This window comes from Epinephelus moara, chromosome 11, assembly GCF_006386435.1.
Source record: "Epinephelus moara isolate mb chromosome 11, YSFRI_EMoa_1.0, whole genome shotgun sequence".
NCBI lineage: Eukaryota > Metazoa > Chordata > Actinopteri > Perciformes > Serranidae > Epinephelus > Epinephelus moara.
In genome coordinates, this window is record NC_065516.1 from 14,925,966 (window position 1) to 14,948,306 (window position 22,341).

The window sequence follows — 22,341 nt, forward strand, 5'->3', positions numbered from 1 at the left end:
GACCTTGGCCAGATTCTCACTGGACGTCTGCATTTTGTTCCCTTTACACACACATTTCTTCCTTTATTCCCCGTCATGCTGCCTGAGCAGGGAGATGACAGAGCAGTAACACTTCAGAAGTACAGCCTGACGAACCGTCACGAGCCCTATTGATGGATGATTTTGCAGCTCCTATTTTTGGCTTCCTGTCGAGCCTCCAATTCGAATAGTGCCACCGCCAGCTGCCCGCTGATGATGCGACACAACCGGCCGGGCTCCAGCACTTGCTTCATAGGCAGATTGTCACTGTGCATTCAAGCCACATCGTTCTCCATCGCATGGAGCGTGAGGTGACCCCTGGAAAGAAAGATAAATTTCCCTACCCTCCACGGCAGCGCGTAGCTCCCCCCCTTCCTCAGGATTGATCATGCACTGGGGCTAGTGCATAAGCACTGATAGCCTGCGTACCACACACTAAGTGCTCCAGTATGATTGATTAGTGCGTCTGAACAATATGGTTCTTCTGGAATGGAGTCTTAGCACATGATTGGATCCACGGCAAAAGTTTCATACAGAATTTCATCAGCAGGAGTAAATGTTTTGTTTTTTTATTTCACCACAAGTGTAACTTTAGATTCAGTGACAGGCGCTCTGGCCCCTGTCCCCTGACATTGAGTCTAATAATGAATGATTGGTGGGACAAAGCCTGCATTGGATCAGTGCGCAGGATCCTGCTTTGCAACATGATTTATTGATGTCCCCGATGGCATCAATGGAGGACTTCAGCGAATGTCACCAGCTTCCTATGCATTCAAAAGAGCCCTAATTCAGCAGGTTTCTTGCATAAATTGCCACTCCCTCCATACACCCTGATCTTAGGTAATGGAAAACAGGCAGCATTAGTCAAATAAATGGGGACATAATCTCATAGTAATTTCACCCAGGACGTTGTTTGTCTTCAGGATATTAGCATGTGCTATTCTGAGGTGATCAGCTGGGTGATAAAGATAGTGAGAGCAACAGGTTGGTGTGAGTGATAAGAGTGTAAGCTGTGTGTCACCCTCCAGTCTAGGCAAGGAGAATTTGATTCAATAGGTGTGTTTCTATCCACCTGTTTTTGTGCACATTTTCAACAGCATTCCCACACCTTCTTAAATATCAAATTCAATGACTTTTCAAGGACTTTCAAGGCTAAAGGTATCATTAATGTATCAATAAAAGGTTAAGGCAACTAAGAACAGTAGAAACAGATTTAGTGAACCAATGAGGTTGTACCGTCATTGCACAGGCCAGTGGTTCTCAACCACTGGGGCATCCCAAGAAAAATGGGAAACGGTTTACTTTTAGTATTTAATTCTCTATAGAAGTGATTCCAATGCAAGTGCCCAAATAAGACCCATAAGCATAGGCGTAGATTAATAGTAGTGCTTTTATTTTGACCAACTTCTGAAGCGTGACTCATAGATGCAGCAATGCTTTCGTTGAAGTAGATGGTGGCTGTATGCAACCTCAAAAGCAATGGTTGAAATTTGCCATAAAACGGACAGAAGAAGAAGCAGCTATGCACAGTTGAAGCAGGAAGTACCATGACATTTCCGCCATGAATTGATGCACAAAAGTCACAAAATGTGGCAAGAAAATCATCAGAATGCAGGAAAAGAAGTGTGTGATGCTCAGAATTTCAGACCTCAGACCCTTCGCTTAATATGTGTCCCTCCCAAATGTTGACCAAAAAAAACACGCCCTTGGTCATGAGAGTGAGTATTCTGATCATAGGTTTAACTGCCTCCACACTTGTCACCTCAACTTTATTTGACAATTATAGAATTCTGGTTTAAATCACCATGCCGACCGGTTAGCATTGTTGCTTCACAGCAAGAGGGTTCCAGGTTAGAATCCATCAGCTAGCTGGGGCCCTTCTGTGTGGTCTCTGCCTGTTCTCTCCGTGTCAGCGTGGGTTTTCACTGGGTTCTCCAGCTTCCTCCCACAGTCCAAAGACATGCAGGTTAATGGTGCCCCTAAATTGGCTTGAGGTGTGAATGTGAGCATGAATGGTTGTCTGTCTCTATGTGTCAGCCCTGTGATAGTTTGGTAACCTAATGTCTATCAATTTAGGGGTCCTTGACATGAAAAAGGCTGAGAACCACTTGCACAGCCACTGCAAGCTCTCCTAGTCATCTCTGGATGGCTTTTAACATACTTATTTATACACACAGGGCCGTTACCTGTTTTTGTGTGTTTGTGAGGAAAAAAGATATCACGTCCAGTCAAAAATAGCCAATAGGCACAATGCTGAATAGGATCATGCTGAGTAGATGAGTGTTGCTGAGCAGGACAAATGTTTAAGAAGTCCTTCCTATATTCTCATACCTCTCACCTTATTTTCCTCTGCTGTGTTGAGTGTCCTTTTTTGGTTCTTGCTCTAATGTGTCTAATCCAACCTTTTTGCTTTTGTTCATGTCTTATCGCTGATGAAACACCCACACATCTCCCCCGCTCACTCGCCACTACACCTCTGGCCTCCTTGTTGCACATTTTAAGACCCTGTCCAACCTCGCTATTCTTTCCCTTTTCCATCCAATTTTCTCATGTTCTTCCCCGTGCCTCAACTCAATAATGGATGTTCATAAAGCTCAATTCACTTCTCAGGCCTTTTCAGTCATTTCTCTGGTTAATTCCCTCTCTGTGCCTGCTTCCCCCGCTGCATGTCTTTGTGGAGGCCGGGCCGGGCCGGGCTCTCTGTCTGCGTTCACCCTGCTTACGCTCTCACTCCATCAGCCAGACGCACAGCTGTTGTGACAAATTACACCCATTTGCCTCAGCGTGCAACACAGTGCATGTGAAAGAACACACAGATACTTATGTAATCCCTGCACACACATACAAATTTAGCAATATAATGCTGTTTGGGTCAAAATAGATTCCTGTTAACAAATAATCACAGTGAGAAACGCATTACAATGGCATGATAGCTTGTATATGGATATTTTTAGTATTTAGGAGTGACTCTTCTCTGTCCTCTGGTTTGCTTTAAGTAGGTTTTGCTGACTCCTGCTTTTAGCATGTTCTGAAAATGAAGAAGCTGTTGCCACTGGACTATTCTATCTCTATGTCCCGTGCATTGTTTTCCCATTAAAGAGAATCAGCCCGATTTTGGGGCCGATTCCTCCTTCCTGACAGCCGTCAGCAAAGCCCCGGTTCTGTTGATGGTTCTAAAGATCATCTTGCCCAATTTTTCTCTGGTGTAGGGTATGTTGATAGTGTTTTTTTAACATCAGTCAAGCTGAAGTATTGAACATAGTTGTTACAAACCAGCTCGTAAAAGGAAAGGGAAGCTACATAAAACCATAGACTGTAGAAATAATGGACGTAGCTGCCGTGACGTCACCCATTGGTTTGTGGACTGCGGTTTTGAAGCCTCGAGTTTGACGTTGGGTTTTTGGAGCCAAAAGTGACCATATTTAGACGAGAGGTGGGAGCTGTGGAGGAAGGAGGGGTGGACTGGACTTAGAGACTGTAGCAACGCCATGCAAACAGTCTGTCACTCAAGCAGCCCTGCCCATAAATATGCGTAACTTCTGGCCTTGATAAAATGCAAACGGGTGATTTCTAGAAAAAAATTCACCCCTGTACAGTTGTCATGAATGTTAGAATTAGCCGTTAGAGACCAAACTGTTTTTTGTACCAGGCTGTAGACATGTTTATTGCTGCTGTAAAGTTGGGCATTTTAACATGGCGGTTTATGGGGATTTACTCTTTTTTGGAGCCAGCCTCTAGTGGCCATTCAATGAATTGCAGTTTTTAGCACCTCCACATTGGCTTCATTTTTCAGTCTCGGAAGTTACTGCGTGCATAAAACCAGATACTTTTGGACACCTGATACAAACAAAAATGTGAGGCAGACTACGAAGGAAAAAAGGCTTGTGGGTGCATGTTCAACTCAGAGAAAGAAATATAACCAAAAGAAGACTCTTAAAATAAGAGTTACTAACCTTACCTAAACAAAACCAAAAGTGAAAATAAAAACCTAACTATCCTAAGTTACTTGGTGGAAAACAAACAAATAAACAAAACAGATGAAACAGCACCCCTACACCCAGTGTTTCTAACAAAGCAAATAATGCTGCATGTTTGTATTGTTAGCTTTTAAAACTACCCCATGCCCAGTCCCCCAGGTAGTTTAACAAGTACCTCAATACTAGTTTCATCAAAGAGCTAATTTAACAACTATCAGTATAGCTTGAAATGTCTGCAGTAATGAGAGGCACGCTGGTGGGTGGAAAAATTCCATCCGCCCAGACTATCAAGCTGTAACAGGTAAAAGTAGCACGCACATCCCAAAAAACTTAATGCTGGGTGCTGGACCAAAAGGTAAGTATGGAATAAAAGATAAAGTCCGCACACCAGAAACTGCTCCTTGAACAATTTATTCATGTGTTACGTTTCGGGCCCCTGCCCTTCATCAGACGTGTCATGTCTGATGAAGGGCAGGGGCCCGAAACGTAACACATGAATAAATTGTTCAAGGAGCAGTTTCTGGTGTGCGGACTTTATCTTTTATTCCAGACTATCAAGCTGGCCAGGCATTTATAGATTCTAGATCCTGAGCTGTACCCTCTGGATTGGAGAGGCCGACCAGGTGCTGCTCCGATCAGGATCCCCACCTTGTCAGCCAGGGCAAAGCCAATGCCTTAGCAGGTGCCAGATCAGTTGCAGGGGACTACACATCCTAATCAGCATACATAAAACGCAGAGAAGGGTTAACATGAGGAGTGTGGCTGTGGCCAGTATATGTTCATTAGTTACAATCCGATATCCTGTTGTGTGGGGGGAAACCCTGACCAGCGGTACTGCAGGTCCCAAAGGGTTTTATGCAGTATCAAGTGGGACTTTGCTGTTGTTAAATGTGGTCCCCGATGACTTCAATTCATGAAGAACGTTAGCCTTTTTATGATTCTCCATTCACCGTGGAGGCATGTGAAAAAAACAAAGTTTTCTTCACAAATTCAAGGTAACATGGGGTGAGTAATTGATATACAATATATTCAGTATTCCTTTAATCCTCTCGTTAACACTAGGTTGTTCATTTTCTACATTGTGTGCTCTCGTATGAGTCATACGACTCTTGGTATAATAACCCTCAACAATAGACATAATACTTAAGTCAAATAAAGAGTGTCACACACAAAATAAACTAATAAACGTCAGAAGTAAACACAGTGTTTCATGCAGAAAGGCCTGTGTTATCCTCACTCATATTCAACACTAATGAATATATGAGCAGTCAGACGTCTGAGTACAAGCTTACTTAAAAAGCAGATTCAGCCTTTTAACATTTTAGATGTGATCTTTAATAAAACATGATCTAACTAAACTGCAAAGTCCCGTACTGAATATTAATCTCCATGTTGGTTACAGATCAGGGTGAACCCAAACGTCTCATGCTGTGTTTCTGATCAGCCGGACAAATCACAAGAATGTGTTCCTGTTTTTGTGCCAGAGTATTTAGTTTGCACATTACTAATATAACTTTGTAAAGTGACTCTGGGCGATATGTTTTATTTAGTAGAGGCAGAGTGTCAGGTTGCTAGGTTGTGACAGTCAGGTTATGGTACTGATTGAAGGTTAGACTCATGCCAGACCATAACATTGTTAACATATTTACTCTTAATTGGCCTCTGATATCTTTTTTACCTCCTTTTTTTTTTAAACGAATTATTACTCTAATCTGCTTGCAGATTTGTCTCAGTATTGTTATTATTATATTACTGTCATTTGTGTGAACAGATCCACAATCTGTGTGTTAATAAAAATTTACCACCTTCCCCGAGCACCCAACACCTTCCACAAATAGAAGAGAGATTTGTAAACTCACAAAACCATTTTGCAAGCTGCAAATAAACAAATTCCAAAGCGTAAAAAAATATCTGTGAATACATTTAAATAATTTACAAATTAATGAAAAAAGTTTTTAACTATCTTCTTAACATTTACAACTGTTGAAAACATATTTGTGAATCCAATTTATTTGTGAATCTCAATTCTGCACTTGCTGATTTGCATTTTACACACACTGAGTCTTTTTTTTTTTAATTTTGGAATTTGCTTGTGTCTCTGCAAATCTGTTTTATATTTGCAAAATATTTTTGTGGGATTACAAATCTTTTTTTGTGGACACACGTACACATGGGTTGTTGATCTCCTCGCACAAATAATACTGAGACAAATCTATCTCCATGTGTAAGTAGCTACCTTTCCTTTATTAAAAGTTAGTATTTGATAGATTATACCTATGATTTTGTCATAACAATGCTTTTATCTATTATTCTTTTGTCTTGTTTTCTCTCTTTGGTATTGTGTTTTTGTTTATGTACTGTTTTCACTATAGAGTAATTTGTGAAAAGTATGACCATGCATGACCCTCCGTCCACCATGAATAGCCATAGTTTCATGAATATTCACAACAGATGTTGGTATTGGAGCCTATGCAACAAGCAAACAGCTAGATTTCAAAACTTACCCCTTGATGTTTGAAAGTTAAAAGCTGAAAACAAGTTCCTTGAGTTGGAAAAAGCTTGGTTTTTCCATCACTGTTATGCATGCATGTGCTCAGAATGTAATGTTTTTTTAGGATGTGGTTAGTGCAAACGGTTTATTTTTGGCCAAATTTAAATGAGACTTACAGAATAGAGTGATCAAGGAAAAACATTGAAAAATCCAAAGATAACATCTGTTTTTATAGTTTCTTGCTATGATAATTATGTGATTTTGGTGATTTTTTTTTTTTTTAAAGAAAAGATGCCTCTCAAACCTGCCAGTGGGATTGTGAGTTCAGAGGATATGTATAATAAATACAAACAACCATTTTAAGTTGTATGTCCCTCTCCTGAGCCAAAATAAAAACACAAGTTCCTCCCCAGTGCTGAAAAATTATTTGACAGCCACCCTGTTTTGCACCTCCCCTCCCCCCTCATAAATAACGAACAGTCCCTAATGTCTTGTGCACATCTCAAAAGAGATGAATTTGTCCTAATGTGACCACCATTCACATAACAGACAATCCACAATAGTCCAGATACTTAAGCTTTGATAGCTTGGGTTTGTCTGTGTTCCATTTCCCTGCCTAAAGGATCATCTTAGGAGAGACAAGCAGTCATAAATCAAGGATGGCCATGTGTGTTATCTCCTCAGATATGAGTCTGGAGTGGGCTCCGTGGATTAGAGACGTGACAGGCTTGGTTAATGGAAGACAGGGCCTGGACCCTCTATCCTGGTAGTCTGTGTGATTGAGTATGGAGGAATATGATTAATGATTCAGAGGCTCAGTTTAAATAGTCAGTGCTTTGGGGTTCTGCTGTGGTGTATTTTAAATCCCCTGGTGAACAAAGAGGAAAGAGGGTGGAAAAGCTTTCTCTGTCAAATAAATTTGAGATGTCTGATATTGACTTGCCTGGGCTTGTTGGTTTTTTAAAATTCACCATTTTCTGAAATATTCTGTCCCACTCTGTCCCTTTTCTTTCAACACGTTCAACAGATATCTTCTCTCACCTATTCTCGAATCTCCTTCTCCTCTTCCCCTCTTGGTAATTGAAACTTGGTTTCCATAGTTACTGAGCACCATAGTTAAACGATGGCCACGACATGTAGGTCACAGTGGTGGCTTTACATTCTGTGTTTTTTTCTATCACTCTTGCTTTTGAAAGTTTTATGAAACAATACAGTTCCCATGAAACGAGCCGAACAACAATAAATAGATCCTTCTAAAAAATCTGAGCATCCAAAGCCCGATATCTCTTTCTCGTCTGTGTCACAGACCTTCCATTGAAAGAAACCTAAGCAATGTACTGCTGTGGGTGGATTGATTTTTTTACTTTGTGTCAGGCACACTTACATGTGCCCAACCCTCATGGGCTTCCAAGACGCTGTTACAATGACGTTGCAGTAAAAATCCAAAGTGGATGGGGGCAGCAACAACATGTATTTTAGCCACTCAAAAAAAGTCACTGTTTTATTTTGCCACCAGACATTTATTTTCGATGAGGAACTGAAGCTGTAAAATCGCTCTCTTCAAAGCCAGACTCCACTGAGAAAAACAGTAATTTACCCTGGCTTAACACAAGAGGTGCTGGTCTATCACTGCCAGTTTGTTTGTGTTATTGTGTGACTTTGGTGATTAAAGGGATTAGTTCGGATTCACCAGTCTCACACAATAACACAAACAAACTAAATGGTCGAGGCAGCAACAGACCAGCAGCTCCTGTGTTCAGCAGGCTAGAATTACCGTTTTTGTCAATTGAGTCTGGTGGCTTTGACAAGACCATGCATGAGCCATTAACGGTTTCCCTCTCAGAAAGGGCTGTCTGTGGCAAGGTAAAGCAGTGAGAATATTCTTAATATAGCGTACATTTTTACTGTTTTACTGTTTTGTTTTGTTTTGTTTTTAAGTAGTTTATGTTTATGTTTTCCTGCTGCCCTCATCCACTGCAGTCCATTGCTTAGCTTCCGTGGTGGTACTGCTGTCTGCTTCTACAAACTGTGGGCATGTCCACCATCTGCTGTAGGTAATACACTGACTGTGGATAAGAACCTCACACAACCCCACCTAAAAAAATTTGAACTATGAACCTAATACTGTCTTTTTACTTTATACTTGCACAAACCTACTTCTGCACTGGACTACATACTGCTAACCTTTAGGCTATACTTACTTAAGGATTTGTTCAAAAAACAATCTTAAGTTTTGTTGAAATTATCTTGAAAAGGTCTTAAAAAGCTTTAAATGTAAGTGTCTGGTACCTGTAGGCACCCTGTTTTAGTCACTCTCATGTACACTGTCCTGCAGCCATAGACACTCAGTAGCAAACCAAATATGTTTTGACTCCATATCTGAAAATAGTCCCCAGCAAATGCACTATTTATTGCTGTTAGGGTAAAGTTTGCTGAAAAATATCTGTTTTAGGAAATTTCTGAGCCTTTAAATTTTCATCTTCAGCAGGAATGAATGCACGAGTGCCACAGACAGGTTTGGAAGTTGAAAATTATTGAGACAACATAAGGGATTGTTGGATTCTTTTCATGGAGTTTGTTGAAAATCATTCTCACACCATCTGCAACAACATGCTACATAACCCTAATTCAGACAAGGATTTATTTAATATTAGCTCCGTCTTACTGCATGTTCTATTCTCAGCTGAACACATAGAAACGGCCCTGTGGGAGCTCCACTAATGTCTCACATTAGCTGTGTTTAACAGTGTCAATAAGGGATGGAAGGGAGGGAGCAAAGGGGAAATTAATAAGCCTTTGCACGTCTCTCCCTCTATGACTTTATGTCTGGATAACATAATAGGACCAATATTCCCCACAGGCACCTGCTAATGGCTTGTCACTACACAGCCTCCTTATGGGATTGAGCCTGAGAAAGTGAATCTGTCAGCTTCTCTGAGATGGTTTTAGCATGTTAAGTGGCCTGTTTTGACACTATGACTGTCATGAATCTGTCCACTGTAAAAATATCTGTACAAGTCATTTTGTCTGGTGTTGAGCATGAAGCAAGTGACAATTTCACTGGCTGCAAATGCATTTTCCATCAATCCATCAAGACATCTTATTCGGAAATACTGGAAATGATTAAAACAAGTCAAACTGCATTGGAAATGTATGAACTGTGCCACTAAGGTACTTTTTTCAGTGTTACGTAGAGATTGGAATCAAATAATTGCTTGTTATTTTAAAACCTCGGTAAAAAGTGAACCCTTTAAGAATTTCTGCAGAGTAACAAAGCCATTGGTGCATGCACGGGTACAGACAGTGCAACTCGTCTAGTGAATAATGCAGTTAATAAAGCGCTCACCTAGTTAAACTAAACACAGCGGTTCAGTAGATTAAAGGCTGAGATGCATAATGAATGCGAGACAAGGCTACACATCTCTTTGAACAGTCGGTTTCTAGCTTTGCTTTGTAGGATCCTCGAGAGCAGTGATTTAAAGTTGCTGAAAATACACACATATAGAGAAATAATCCAATAAAGCATGAAGCTAAAATGACATTCTGCATCATTATGTGCTAATCATGGACTGTCCATCTCTTTCTCTACAGGTGTTCTAGCATTCCTAGCACTGCCAGTAGGACTGGTGTCATCAGCACAGGAGCCGTATCTCAGCCAGACATCCCAGGACTCTGTCTCCATGGCAGCCGCCCACAGCAGCCCCCTCTCTGCGCCCAAACCTCCCCCACACGACTGGCATCAGGAAGGCTCCAGCAGCGGAGAATGGTCATCCAAAGGAGGCACCCAGCCCTCAAGCATCATCCTCCCGACTGTTGCCCTCCACCCTTTGGCCTTGCTTCACACAACCCAATCTTCCAGCCTGGCTCATGACGGCTCTCCAGTCCATGGCGTGACCCCAAACACTGTGAGCATTCATGTGAATCAGCCCCCGGAGCTGAGCTCTGATAACGTAAACCAAGGCCACATGCACAAATTGGTCAGGGTACCTCAAGTCCATAACCCAGTTACTGTCAGCACTAACCAGGCCAGCAGCAGCAGCAGCCCTACATCTCCCAGCACAGCGGTCCCAAATATAGATGTGGAATCTACTGCCAGAGGAGCTCCAAACCCCCCAGCTCCTCTATCCAGCTCTGGATCAAACAGAGGAGACACGCTTGCTGCACACCACGTAGAGCCTCAGAAGCTGAGTGTGGAGGAACGTGTTGACTCTGGCTCGAAGCATGTTCCAGATCATGAGCGCCCCTCTTTTTCCTCTTCATCGATGAATGCTGATCCTGCAGCAGGCCTGAAACTCAGGGAGCATGCTCGGGGCGCCCCAGAGCTGGCTGCACACCATGCCATCACCCTGAGGGAGGTGCACGGAGTGAGTGAGCCCCCCACTCATGAACTGGTGCTAGAGCCGAAGGAAGGGTCTGTCACTCCAGTCCAGAGCCCGCCCGAGAATCTAACTTCCACCGCGTCCACTCCAGCGCTGTCCACTGTGCTCGGCCTCAACACACAGAATCTTACAGTTATCCCAGACAACTACACTGCATCCAACGAGACCACCACTGAGGAAACTCTTGGTCGGGTGGTGCAAGGTAATGGCACAGACAATGCCCCTGTAGCACAAACGTTGGGGAATGTGACTGCACTTGGAGGGCTGGTATCTAACGGCAGCTCAGTCGAGGACACACCAGGTCAGGGGAACATCTCAGAGCCCGCCTCCACAGCCAGCGGGAACTTCCTGATCCGGCAGGTGCCTGCCACTACCCAGGACCCCTGGACGCCTGGCAACAGCTCAGGCCCCACCGTTGACTCCCCGTCGTCCCGCATGACCATCTGCTTGAGCAAGATGGACATTGTGTGGATCGTGCTGGCCATCAGTGTGCCTGTGTCGTCATGCTGTGAGTAATTTTAGAGCAGCTTGAAATTAATGAATGTAATGAGTTTGGCTGACCTTGAGTTAAAACCTATTAATGTTACTGTCATAAAAAAATATCTATTTTAAGGATTAGTTGTACATTTTGATAAGTTGGCTCATTTGCTTTAGTATAGAGAGAAAATCCATACTACTCTGACATCTGAGAGTGTTATTATTCTTCTCATGTTACTCTCTTTTTTTTTAGATTTTTAGATTTTAGGGGGGGGGTTGGTTGCCTTTAATGTACAGGACAGTGTGAAATGGGGAGACAGAGAGAGTGGGAGGGTTGCAAGCCGGAGTCTAACTCGCAACCGCTGCAGCAAGGCATTGCCTCTATACATGGGGCACCAGCACTATCCACTAAGCTACCAATGCCCCCTCATGTTTCTCTCTGACAGAAAGCAAAGTATTTCCCAAAATGTCAAATGCTTCCTTTAAAACCCATCTAGATCTGCAGTAGCAATGGTCCACCAATGCCTACACTGGTATTTTTGCCCATTGTGATGTCATGTCTTGGAGTATCTTCAAATGGTTCAAATCCCTAAAATCTGCACAACCCAAACTAAAAGGTTTTCTAAGTCAATAAACCACAATAATTGATAAAATTATTGAAATTGTGTTATGAATTTAAAAAATAGAAAAAAATAGATGTTTTTTTTTTTAAATCAAATTTTACAAAATGAACACACAAATCATTTTAATCACAAAGATTGCTAAATGTAAAAACATGAGCAAAACATTTCTCAACACTCCATAACTTATTTGAACCGTACATATTGTTGAGTTTTTGAGATATGCTTATTTAATCAGCGGAGTGTAAAGGCACTAGTTTCACCAGACTCATCATTTATTCCTTCACTTTTTCACAGAGTTTTGCATCACATATAAGTTAAGGTAACGTAATGACATCATTAAGAGAGTACAATGTGATGACCCAGAGTACAGAAGCCTTAGCTTTCTGCAGCAAAAGAATGAATGTTCGAGCTAATACGGTTTTCATTTTAGATCGATATACACAGTATTGTGCAAGCAATGATCTTTCATTCGTGAATAGTCACCTGAAACTAAGAATTATTGTGTTTTTGTTACCTAAGGATGAGCCATTTGTCTCTACATATGGCGAAGGCCTTTTCCATGGAGTCTGCCATGTTTTACAGTAGCCCAGAGCGGCAAACCAAACATTGGCTCTAGATAGGGCCAGTTTTCCTACACGATTGGCACACGGGAGAAGTTTCAAGTTGGTAACAATCTGCAGCCTCACTGCTAGATGCCACTAAATCCCACACACTAGACCTTTAAAGGAGTAGTGTGTAGCATGTAGTGACATCTAGTGGTGATGATTGCAGATTGCAACCAGCTTAAACTTCAGCCATGTGCTAAGCATGAACTCCCAGTTAGGATTTGTTTATTGTTTAGGAGGTTTTTACCAGGAGCTGAATTATCCGCAGAGGTCCGTTCCTCTCCAAAACAAATGGACCAGGTGATTTCACAAAAGAAGTCAGCATTTCTCTGACTCTGTTTGGATCATCCCAGGGCTGTTAATTATGGTGAAGGACGCAAAAATGCGAATAGCCCTATCTAGCTCTAGCATTCAGTTTGACAGTTCTGGGATACTGTAGAAACATGGCAGTGCAACACAACTGTGTGGATGAGGACCCGCTCCCTATGTAGATACAAACAGCTCATTCTAAGGTAACAAAAACACGATTTCCTATTTTCATTTGACTATACACTAAAGAAAACATACTTACTATATTATATTCCATTTCTGCCAATATATCCCCCGAAATCCTATGCATTAGAACATTTAGGAAACTTTCACCCAAGGTCACAGTAGAGGTATTTTGTAATAAATCACTGTAATTTATTTATTTCACATTTACTTTTCTTCAATGTTCCTGGGTTACACTGGCTTCATAAAGTGATCTCCCTCATTTCTCCGAATACCTTTTAACAGCCTCCAGACAACCTTCAGGGCTTCATCTTGTTGTATTAAGTTGGAGAGAGTGCAATAGCATAACAACAGCAAGGACAAGAGAGTATTTTTCATTGAGTAGTAGAGTTGCACCTTAAGCAAAACACATTTTTTTGCATTCTGTTGGAGACAGAGAAATAAGGATTTCTTCCCCTTTCATAATAAATTATTTTGTTGTGTGATTTCCTGCTGAGAGACTGCTGACAGTTTTATTGTTTTAGATAGCTCTAAATGACTACAAGGCACACCATGAGTCGCCATCTCAAACAATGTTTCAAGATGGTATTTTTCTTGTAACAGTGGCATGTTGTCGTGGAACATGACAGCCTCTACCTGAGCAGCTTGTGTGGGTGCTTTCAGAGGCTATTTGAAGCAGCAGCTCTTCCAGTCTCTGTACTAACCCCTCATTTTCCTTCCCTGTCTCTGCCCGCTCTAGCTGTGCTTTTGACTGTGTGCTGTATGAGGAGGAAGAAGAAGTCGTCAAGTCAAGAGAACAACCTCAGCTACTGGAACAACGCCATCACCATGGACTACTTCAGCAGGCACGCTGTGGAGCTGCCCAGAGAGATACACACTCTGGAGAGTGAGGTATGAACCATTGGCACACTGACTATTAGTGCACAGCACTGCACACAGAAGTGGAGGGACATTTACTTGATGTTTCACTATCAGTCAGCAGAATGGTTTTAATGAGTATGGAAACAACGAGAGGATCCATGTTCAATCTCCCCTGTCAGCAAGCCCCGAGGCCTGCTGAAGCATGACACTGTATTACTACGATTTACAGAGATGCTTTTTGGAACAAGCAAAAAGAGAATTTCCCTGCAGGGAATCTATTAAAATCACTTGTTAGGAGTTCGTTTTTCACATCTAGTAAAGGGATATGAAAGTATTGTCCTATCAGTACACCAGTGTACTCTTATTACGAATGTGTAATGTTGCTGAATTAAAACAGTAAGGGAAAACAATTCAATTTAATTTACAAGCACACTTTTTAAACCCTATACCAACTGTATTGAAGCCCCTTTCAGCCTCTGTGTGACAAAAGAAAACCATTATAATGAGAAACTTTCTCGAAATAATGACCTAGTGTCTCAAAATAATGAGAAACTTTAGCAAAATGACTTTGTATCTCAAAATAATGAGAAACTTTCTCGAAATAATGACCTAGTGTCTCAAAATAATGAGAAACTTTAGCAAAATAATGACTTTGTATCTCAAAATAATGAGAAACTTTAGCAAAATAATGACTTAACATCTCAAAATAATGAGAAACATTTGCAAAATGACTTTGTATCTCAAAATAATGAGAAACGTTAGCAAAATTATGACTTTGTATCCAAAATAAACGTTAGAAAAATTTTGACTTTGTATCTTAAAATAATGAGAAACGTTAGCAAAATAATGACTTTGTATCCAAATAATGAGAAACGTTAGCAAAATTATGACTTTGTATCTCAAAATAATGAGAAACTTTAGCAAAATAATGACTTTGTATCTCAAAATAAACTTTAGCAAAATTATGACTCTATCCAAAATAAACGTTAGCAAAATTATGACTTTGTATCTCAAAATAATGAGAAACTTTAGCAAAATAATGACTTTGTATCCAAAATAATGAGAAACTTTAGCAAAATAATGACTTTGTATCTCAAAATAATGAGAAACTTTAGCAAAATAATGACTTTGTATCCAAAATAATGAGAAACGTTAGCAAACTTAACTTTGTATCCAAAATAATGAGAAACGTTAGCAAAATTATGACTTTGTATCCAAAATAATGAGATTAGCAAAATTATGACTTTGTATCCAAAATAATGAGAAACTTTAGCAAAATAATGACTTAATATTTCAAAATAATGAGAAATGTTAGCAAAATAATAACTTTGTATCCAAAATAATGAGGAAGAATACTAAGTCATTATTTTGAGAAAGTTTCTCATTATTTTGAGATAAATATGTTATTATTTTGAGAACATTTCTCATTATAATGACTTGCAGGATTTTTATTTTTTTCATTACACTGGTGAAAATGGGCTTCCATACAACTTGTGACAAGTTGATAAAAGAGCTTTAAGTGTTTAACAGGATTGTAGCTACCAATTAGGACACTCTGGTCATGTCCTCTGTAATATTTCAGGGAATTTGAAGGGTTTTATGATATCAAGAGGTGGAAACATTATGTGATTACACTAATTGTACACAGTTGGATTGGATTTTTGGACTACATATTTTAAAATTTTCAATGTTTGGGGCAAAAATCTTTCAGGATTTAGTATTTTCCACCAGAACTGCATACCGGGCAGTGTAGAGAGAAGGCTTAAAATAATATTTAGACCATAATGTTAGATAAAATTAAAGAAAATATAATTGAGCAGTTACATTAATAACTACAAAGTGATTTTTTTTATTCATTTATTTATTTGACATTCAAACTGTACAGAGTTTGGTTAGTGGCAGGTCAAAAAAATTACTTTTGCAAGTAATATTCTGCAGTAGAAACTTGGACCTTATGATGATGATGATTAGAATAATAGATCATTAGTCAGTTTGTCAAGAATATTCTGCTGAGGGTGTTTTAGGCACAGCTTTTAAATACAGAGGCTATAAAATAACATCACATTCCAGTTAACACTGCTTATGTTTTTCTGTGTTTGGCATGCTCTATATTGTTAGGATTTCTGAGTTCATATTTAATTATTCAACCTATAGTTATATGGAGAAATAGAGTCCAGGGATTAGATGATGCTCCCATGAACATATATAAATTTCCACCAATTCTAAAGAAGAGCTTGATGCTTGAGATGTCGCTTGGTGGTCATTTTTTATGGGAGCTTTGTTTAGTGTGCAGACTTTGACATGTTCTTATGTCCAGCACCAATATTAATAGTCTGGATGTTGAGCTTTTGTAAAGTTTTCCAGCTTATAGTTAGACTTCCTGAAGAAGGTCTTTGGTCTCATGTTAGTTTGAAAACTTATATAAATCTGTTGACTTGCTGCTAATTGGCTGTTTTTGTAGCTGAGAATGTGAATATGCAACTTCAGATCATTTCCATGAATCATTTGATTTTTTTTTCATTCAGCCCCTGTTTATTTCTGCCAATTTTCTAATTATATTTGGTCTCTTTCATACTGAGAAAAATAACCAGATAAGTTTTGGATCAGGTGCATCGGCTCAGTTTTTAGTGCATTACAGCTCCATCTGGTGGAAGTGGTGCTGTATAACAGTGTCATTGTTCAGTTAGGACTAAATGTGCCCTCTGCCTCATCTTCCTCCACATTTCATTTGAGGGGCTAGTGTTTTGTTATGTTTGCATGTTTTTTTCATCAGTTTCTCTCCAGTGACTTTTTCACTGTGTGTCTCCTTTCTTTTATTCCTCATCCATTGGTGTATTTGCATTCTGCCTGTGGGGCGTCAGGAGAGGGAAGCTGAGGTTGGATCATGTGTGGGATGCCCCTGGTGACACCCAGGTGTTGTTTCCCTCCCTGTTTTACCTGTCTCTATAGATCAGCAGCCGTAGCTTCTCCTGGTGCTTTAGGTAAATGACAGTGCTCCAGGCGAAATGATCACAAACCCCGAAATGACAGCGTTAGTTTGATTTGATCGGATCTCGCTGATAAAATGGCCTCATAATACAAATCATTTAGATTTTCACACCTCCCTCCTCCAGCACTGCCTTATTACTGCTGACTCACCATCAACAAGCATTTCTACATCATCCCTCCCTTTTACATCTTCCCCTCCACCTCCTTTTCTATCTCTGCTCATGTAGCTTTGTCAGATATCTTTGTTCACCATCTTCTTAAAAGCCCCAGGGTGCACCAAACCCATATTTAATTCTGTGCGCTCCCACACTAGTGCTTATTGCCCGTAGAGACTTAGACACAGTAGACTGCAGCGTGTCGCCTTAATGGTGAGCCCTGAATCATGAATCACTGCTTTCCCTTTACTGTTTTTTTTCCTGCGTGTGTATTTGCAGGATCATGACACCTGTCTACCCCCTAATGGAGACTACAGCGGCAGCAGCGTGGTCCTGGTTAACCCTTTCTGCCAGGAGACCCTCTTCATCAACAGGGACAAAGCTTCTGCCATCTAGAGACAGGAAAAAAAGAGACACTGTCTGATTCTCCTCTTCTACTCCCCCTGCTGTTGTTGTCTATTTTATAAATGTGGTAAATATTCAGAGACTTTATACTGTATATGACAAAAAACAACCTGAAAGAAGAGATGATGTAAACAGACACTATTTACTATGAGGATGCACCTGCATATTTTTCTGATGTACATTTTCTACAAAAGGCTTAATTGTGATAAAAGGTTTTTATTGTCTTTATAAAATACAGAGTATATGTGGTTTTGTTTCATTACGGTGGCTTGATGGTGAGTGCACTGTGGATGTTGCCACATGAAAACTGCTTTAGAGAGAGAAACGTGCTATGAAAAAAAAAAAACATTAAAGCTGTTCTTTGTAATTTTATTTTCCTTTAAAATCAATCCCAAAATACTTATAGCCTGTTGAACTTGAATATAGCACCTATATGTTCATGGGGGGGAAACAGGGACAGTGTGTGAGATCAGGGCCCATATTTATCAAACTGAGAAGTTCACTTAAAAATGACTTAAAGAGCAAAAAAAAAAGTCTGCTGAAAGTGAAGAATGAGACACATTTATTAAGCAAACAGCTTACAGCTGAGTAACCTTTAGGCCTTATTTATACTCCCTTTGTGTGTGAAAATAGATAGGCCTGTTTCAAACTTTGTAAACGTCACTGCCCTCATACTTCCATGCGTCCTTTATGTTGGCATAAATGGACAAAATGAAGACAGAGTACAGACAGAATGCTCCAACTGTGTCTGTATACATATCAAACGTTAAGCATAAACAAGCCCTTAAAGGAACACTTCACCCCAAAAATCAAAAATACACATTTGTCTCCTTACCTTTAGAGTTGTTTATCAGTCTAGATTGTTTCAGTGTGAGTTGCAAAGTGCTGGAGATATCGGCCATAGAGATGTCTGCCTTCTCTCCAATAAAATGGAACTAGATGGCACTCGGCTTGTGGTGCTCAAAGCGCCAAAAATACATTTGAGAAACTTAACAGTAATGTCTCTTTCCAGAAATGATGACCTGGTTAATCAAGATAATCAACAGACCTTGTTGTGAGCAGTTTCATGTAGGAACTATTTTCTCTCTACTGAACTACACCCGCCAACTGTTTCACCGTGCAAATGGAAGCATGCATCTACTGCTAGCTCACTACCACCACTGAGATAGCTAATGTAACAGCTCAGCCGAGGAGGATGCCATAAGTGTTTACATCTCGTGCTGTCACAAGCCTCTTCTCCATTAGTAAGTGCATGCTTCCTCCTGCATAGTAAGATAAGATACACCTTTATTGATCCCATGAGAAATTCCAGTGTTACAGCAGTCAAGGGGAAAGAGTCAGATTAAAGATTTCAAAAATTAAACTTAAAAACATAAAACTTAAAAAACTAGGCATGCAAAATAAGTACAAAAATAAAAGAAACGGCAATAAGTAACAATAATAATAATAATAATAATGATTATAATGAGTAGCAGTGAATGAAAATGAGCAGTGGATAAAGGGAGCACATCTAGTGCAAGTGATTGTATGTGCATACGTTTGGCGGTTGTAGTTCGGTTGAAAGAAAATAGTTTTTTACATAAAACTGCTCACAACAAAATCCGTAGATTATCTTGAGCAACCAGGTCATGATTTCTGGAAAGAGAAATTGCTGCTAGGTTTAAAAAAAAAAAAAAAAATTGGGGGCGCTCTGTGCACCATAAGCTGAGTGCCATCTAGTTCCATTATATTGGAGAGAAGGCAGACATCTCTACGGCTGATATCTCCAAAACTCTGCAACTTGCACCAAAACAATCTAGACTGATAAATAGCACCACAGGGAGGAGGTAAAATATGTATTTTTGATTTGAGGGTGAACTGTCCCTTTTAAGAGCATGTTCTGAGCTGGAATAGACAGAGTGCAGTGCTTCCTGAGATATCTAAAAAAACTTTACTTGACGAGTTATGTGAGAAAACAAAAACAAGAAAACAAACACAATAGAGCTAAACAAAGTCAAGCATAAAGTGGCTATAAAAAAAAGGTTACATATATATATATATATATATATATATAAAATAGGAATTAAATAACAGGAAATTGGATGACATGGATGCAAAAAGCAGGAAAGACATTCTGCTGCTGTAAGACATCAGAGGAATCGTAACTGACAACAAACTCAGACCATAAAGATGCATGGAAATTGATAGCAAACACAATGTCAGCTTTGTTCTTGTTGCTTGCACGGCTGTTACCTCTGGCGTTCTTTTAAAATGTTGGAACATCGTTACAGTAAATGATAAATAGCTTTTATGCCTAAGTTTGCAAGTAAACATGAAGGATTTGTACTTTGGCAAAGTCTAAAAATCAATCAGCAGTTTGATAAATGCGGGCCCAGGTTTTGATGGTTATTTTGGGCAGAATATTTGGTTGCTTTGAGGTCGGCATCGAGCAGCGATTAAAGAGATGTTCATCACAGGAAACTGACTTAAAATGGCTTTCCCCCCTCATGTGTCACCAGCTTCTCTTAAGAGGGACCACATAGATGTCTTAATTCCTTATGTTGGCCCTTTATATATATCTATATATATCAGTATGTGTGTGTGAATGCCCTGTTTGTGCATGTAAGCATACTGTGTGAGTGTGGTCAGATGAATTCAATGTGCTGCCCCCCCCCCCCCTAACCAAATATCACTGTTATTTTAAGTCAGACATGACTTTGTGTCACGTTCAGCTCAGTTTTATCTGTGCGTCTGTCTGTCTGTCTGTTTGTCTGTATCGTGGAGTGGCTACTGGTTATAGCCCAGTTTGAGAAGGAGTTTCTCAGCGCTGTAGGAAACATGTAGACCAACCTTGCTACTGTAAATGTCTCCCCTCCATAAATAATGTGTTTGTCCATCAATGCAAACCGTGTTTGTTGAAATGTTGAATGATTGTGAATTAGTTACTGGACCACATAATACGTGTTAGAGGCTGTCAAAAATCTTGACCAATAAAAACACTGAGATAAATAATGTATGCTGAATATTTACTGTGAGCACATACAGAGGCAGTTTAATTACATACAAAAAAAAGAGCGTTTGAATATTTTGTTTAATTATTGAACTTGTGGTCCTTCTATCATCTGTTTTTATTTTGCATCGCTGCGGTTTTATTCAATAATCAATGCTGCCTGCCTCTATCGTCGCTAAAGATTTTCTGCATTGTGAGATGTTGTTCAGAGATCACTGGTCCAAAAGGTGATGCTGAACGACACGGTTAAACATATTGATATTTCCTGCATTGGATGCTCACAGCTGGGCTTCTTGTTTTGCACGCTCAAAAGTGGATATTTTACTAAACGTTCAGTGGCACGGTGGAGCAGTGTTCAACATTATGTATTTTTTGTACTGTAGTATACACTGTACTTTTTACTGCTGAGCAATAAAACAAAGGAACAAAAAAACACTGACTGGCTTCTTTGACTGATTTATTCTCTTAAATCCTAAATTTAATCAACACGTTTCCTCACATTGCCACAAAGTCACCACAGAAACTGTGTCAGACCATGTGTACTGCATGTGTTTGTTAGATATCACACTTACTGGTTTACTACATAACAAAGCAGTGTAAACAGTCTTGCCGACCACAGCACATCCATTGATGCAGTGAGCTAGAATTTTCTCTTTGTCCACCAGTGCTGCATGTGGACAAGTGACCTCCAGCTCTGGGAATATGACGTCAGTGCAATAATCTGTTTACAAGCCTGCTTCACTGCAGAGGAGAGGCTTAATTTGATGAGTGTTATTAACAGATTTGTGCGCCTGTTCAAATCTAGAAAAACATGACAGTTCAACTTTTGACAGCGTCTTTTCTGTGTACCCATATTTGAAAATCTATATAAATGAATGGCCACGTGCTGTTTGGAAAGTTTGTACCAAACATAGAGGGAAGAGTATTGCATGAGTTTAAAGTTTCTTCTATTTAACATGTTTGGAGGTTATATTCAGTCAAAATAAGATGTGTAAGTGCTGTGTAATATTTTAAACACCATCAAATTAGATTGTTTTGATTCCATGTTTATTAAGATCCCCATTAGCATTTTCATTGCATCAGATATTCTCCCTGGGGTCTACACAGTTACATAGCGACAATACAAAACATACATTCACACTACACAACACAATCAAAGTTAGAGTCAAAGTATCTTTATTGTCCCTTTCAGGGAAATTGGTTTGCAGCCAGGCAAATACACAAAACATACAAAATACAAAACACTGATGGACAACAACACATAACATGGCATAATGGGCAGATTCTAGGAGGCTTAAAAATAAAATAAATGAAGATTAATAGGAAAACAATCAAAGCATCAAAGTGCAAAGTGCCAATGCAAAGTGCAGATTTCAGCAGCCTGAGCAATCTGTGCAAATAGACATATGAGCACATAAACGGTTTACAGACTATCTGCTATTCAACAATTGAATGGCTGAAGGGACGAAGGAAACCTTAAATCTCTTTGTCCTAAGAGCAGGCACCTTCCACCTACGGCCTGTAGGCAACAATACAAATTCAGCGAGAAGGGGGTGATTTACACACTCCAGAATAGAAGAAGCCACTAAATAACACATCCAAATGCATATCTAATATTCTTTGCAATGTGTAATTGTGATGATAGTTTCTGATTTACCTCCTTTGTAAACAATCACATAAATACATACTAATCTGTTTTGTCTGTTGCTAAATGGTGAGAATTTGATCTTAGAATTGATATTAAAAAGACATGACAAATTAAATCCTGGGATCTGAGATCATTGCAACATTTTTTTCTATTTAAACTTACAAAAATTTACATATTAGATGCAAAATAATAAGTTGTAAGCTACAGTTACATATAACATGGGTTCAGAACAT

General features: G+C 39.7%; 1 protein-coding gene across 3 annotated transcripts in view; it reads left to right on the forward strand.

Moving 5' to 3' along the window:
- The window catches only part of tmem108 (transmembrane protein 108), a 68,948-nt gene extending 50,965 nt beyond the window's left edge, over positions 1-17,983 (forward strand). For 2 of the 3 annotated variants that reach the window (XM_050056841.1, XM_050056842.1), the window contains exons 3-5: positions 10,078-11,373; positions 13,802-13,953; positions 17,346-17,983. In XM_050056841.1, coding sequence (XP_049912798.1) covers positions 10,078-11,373; positions 13,802-13,953; positions 17,346-17,462 — 1,565 coding nt within the window. In that variant the 3' untranslated portion in view covers positions 17,463-17,983. Of the gene's footprint in view, positions 1-10,077; positions 11,374-13,801; positions 13,954-16,784; positions 16,837-17,345 lie in introns of all 3 variants that reach the window. The other variant, XM_050056843.1, reaches the window with a different exon arrangement.
- The last annotated feature ends 4,358 nt before the right edge of the window (positions 17,984-22,341 follow it).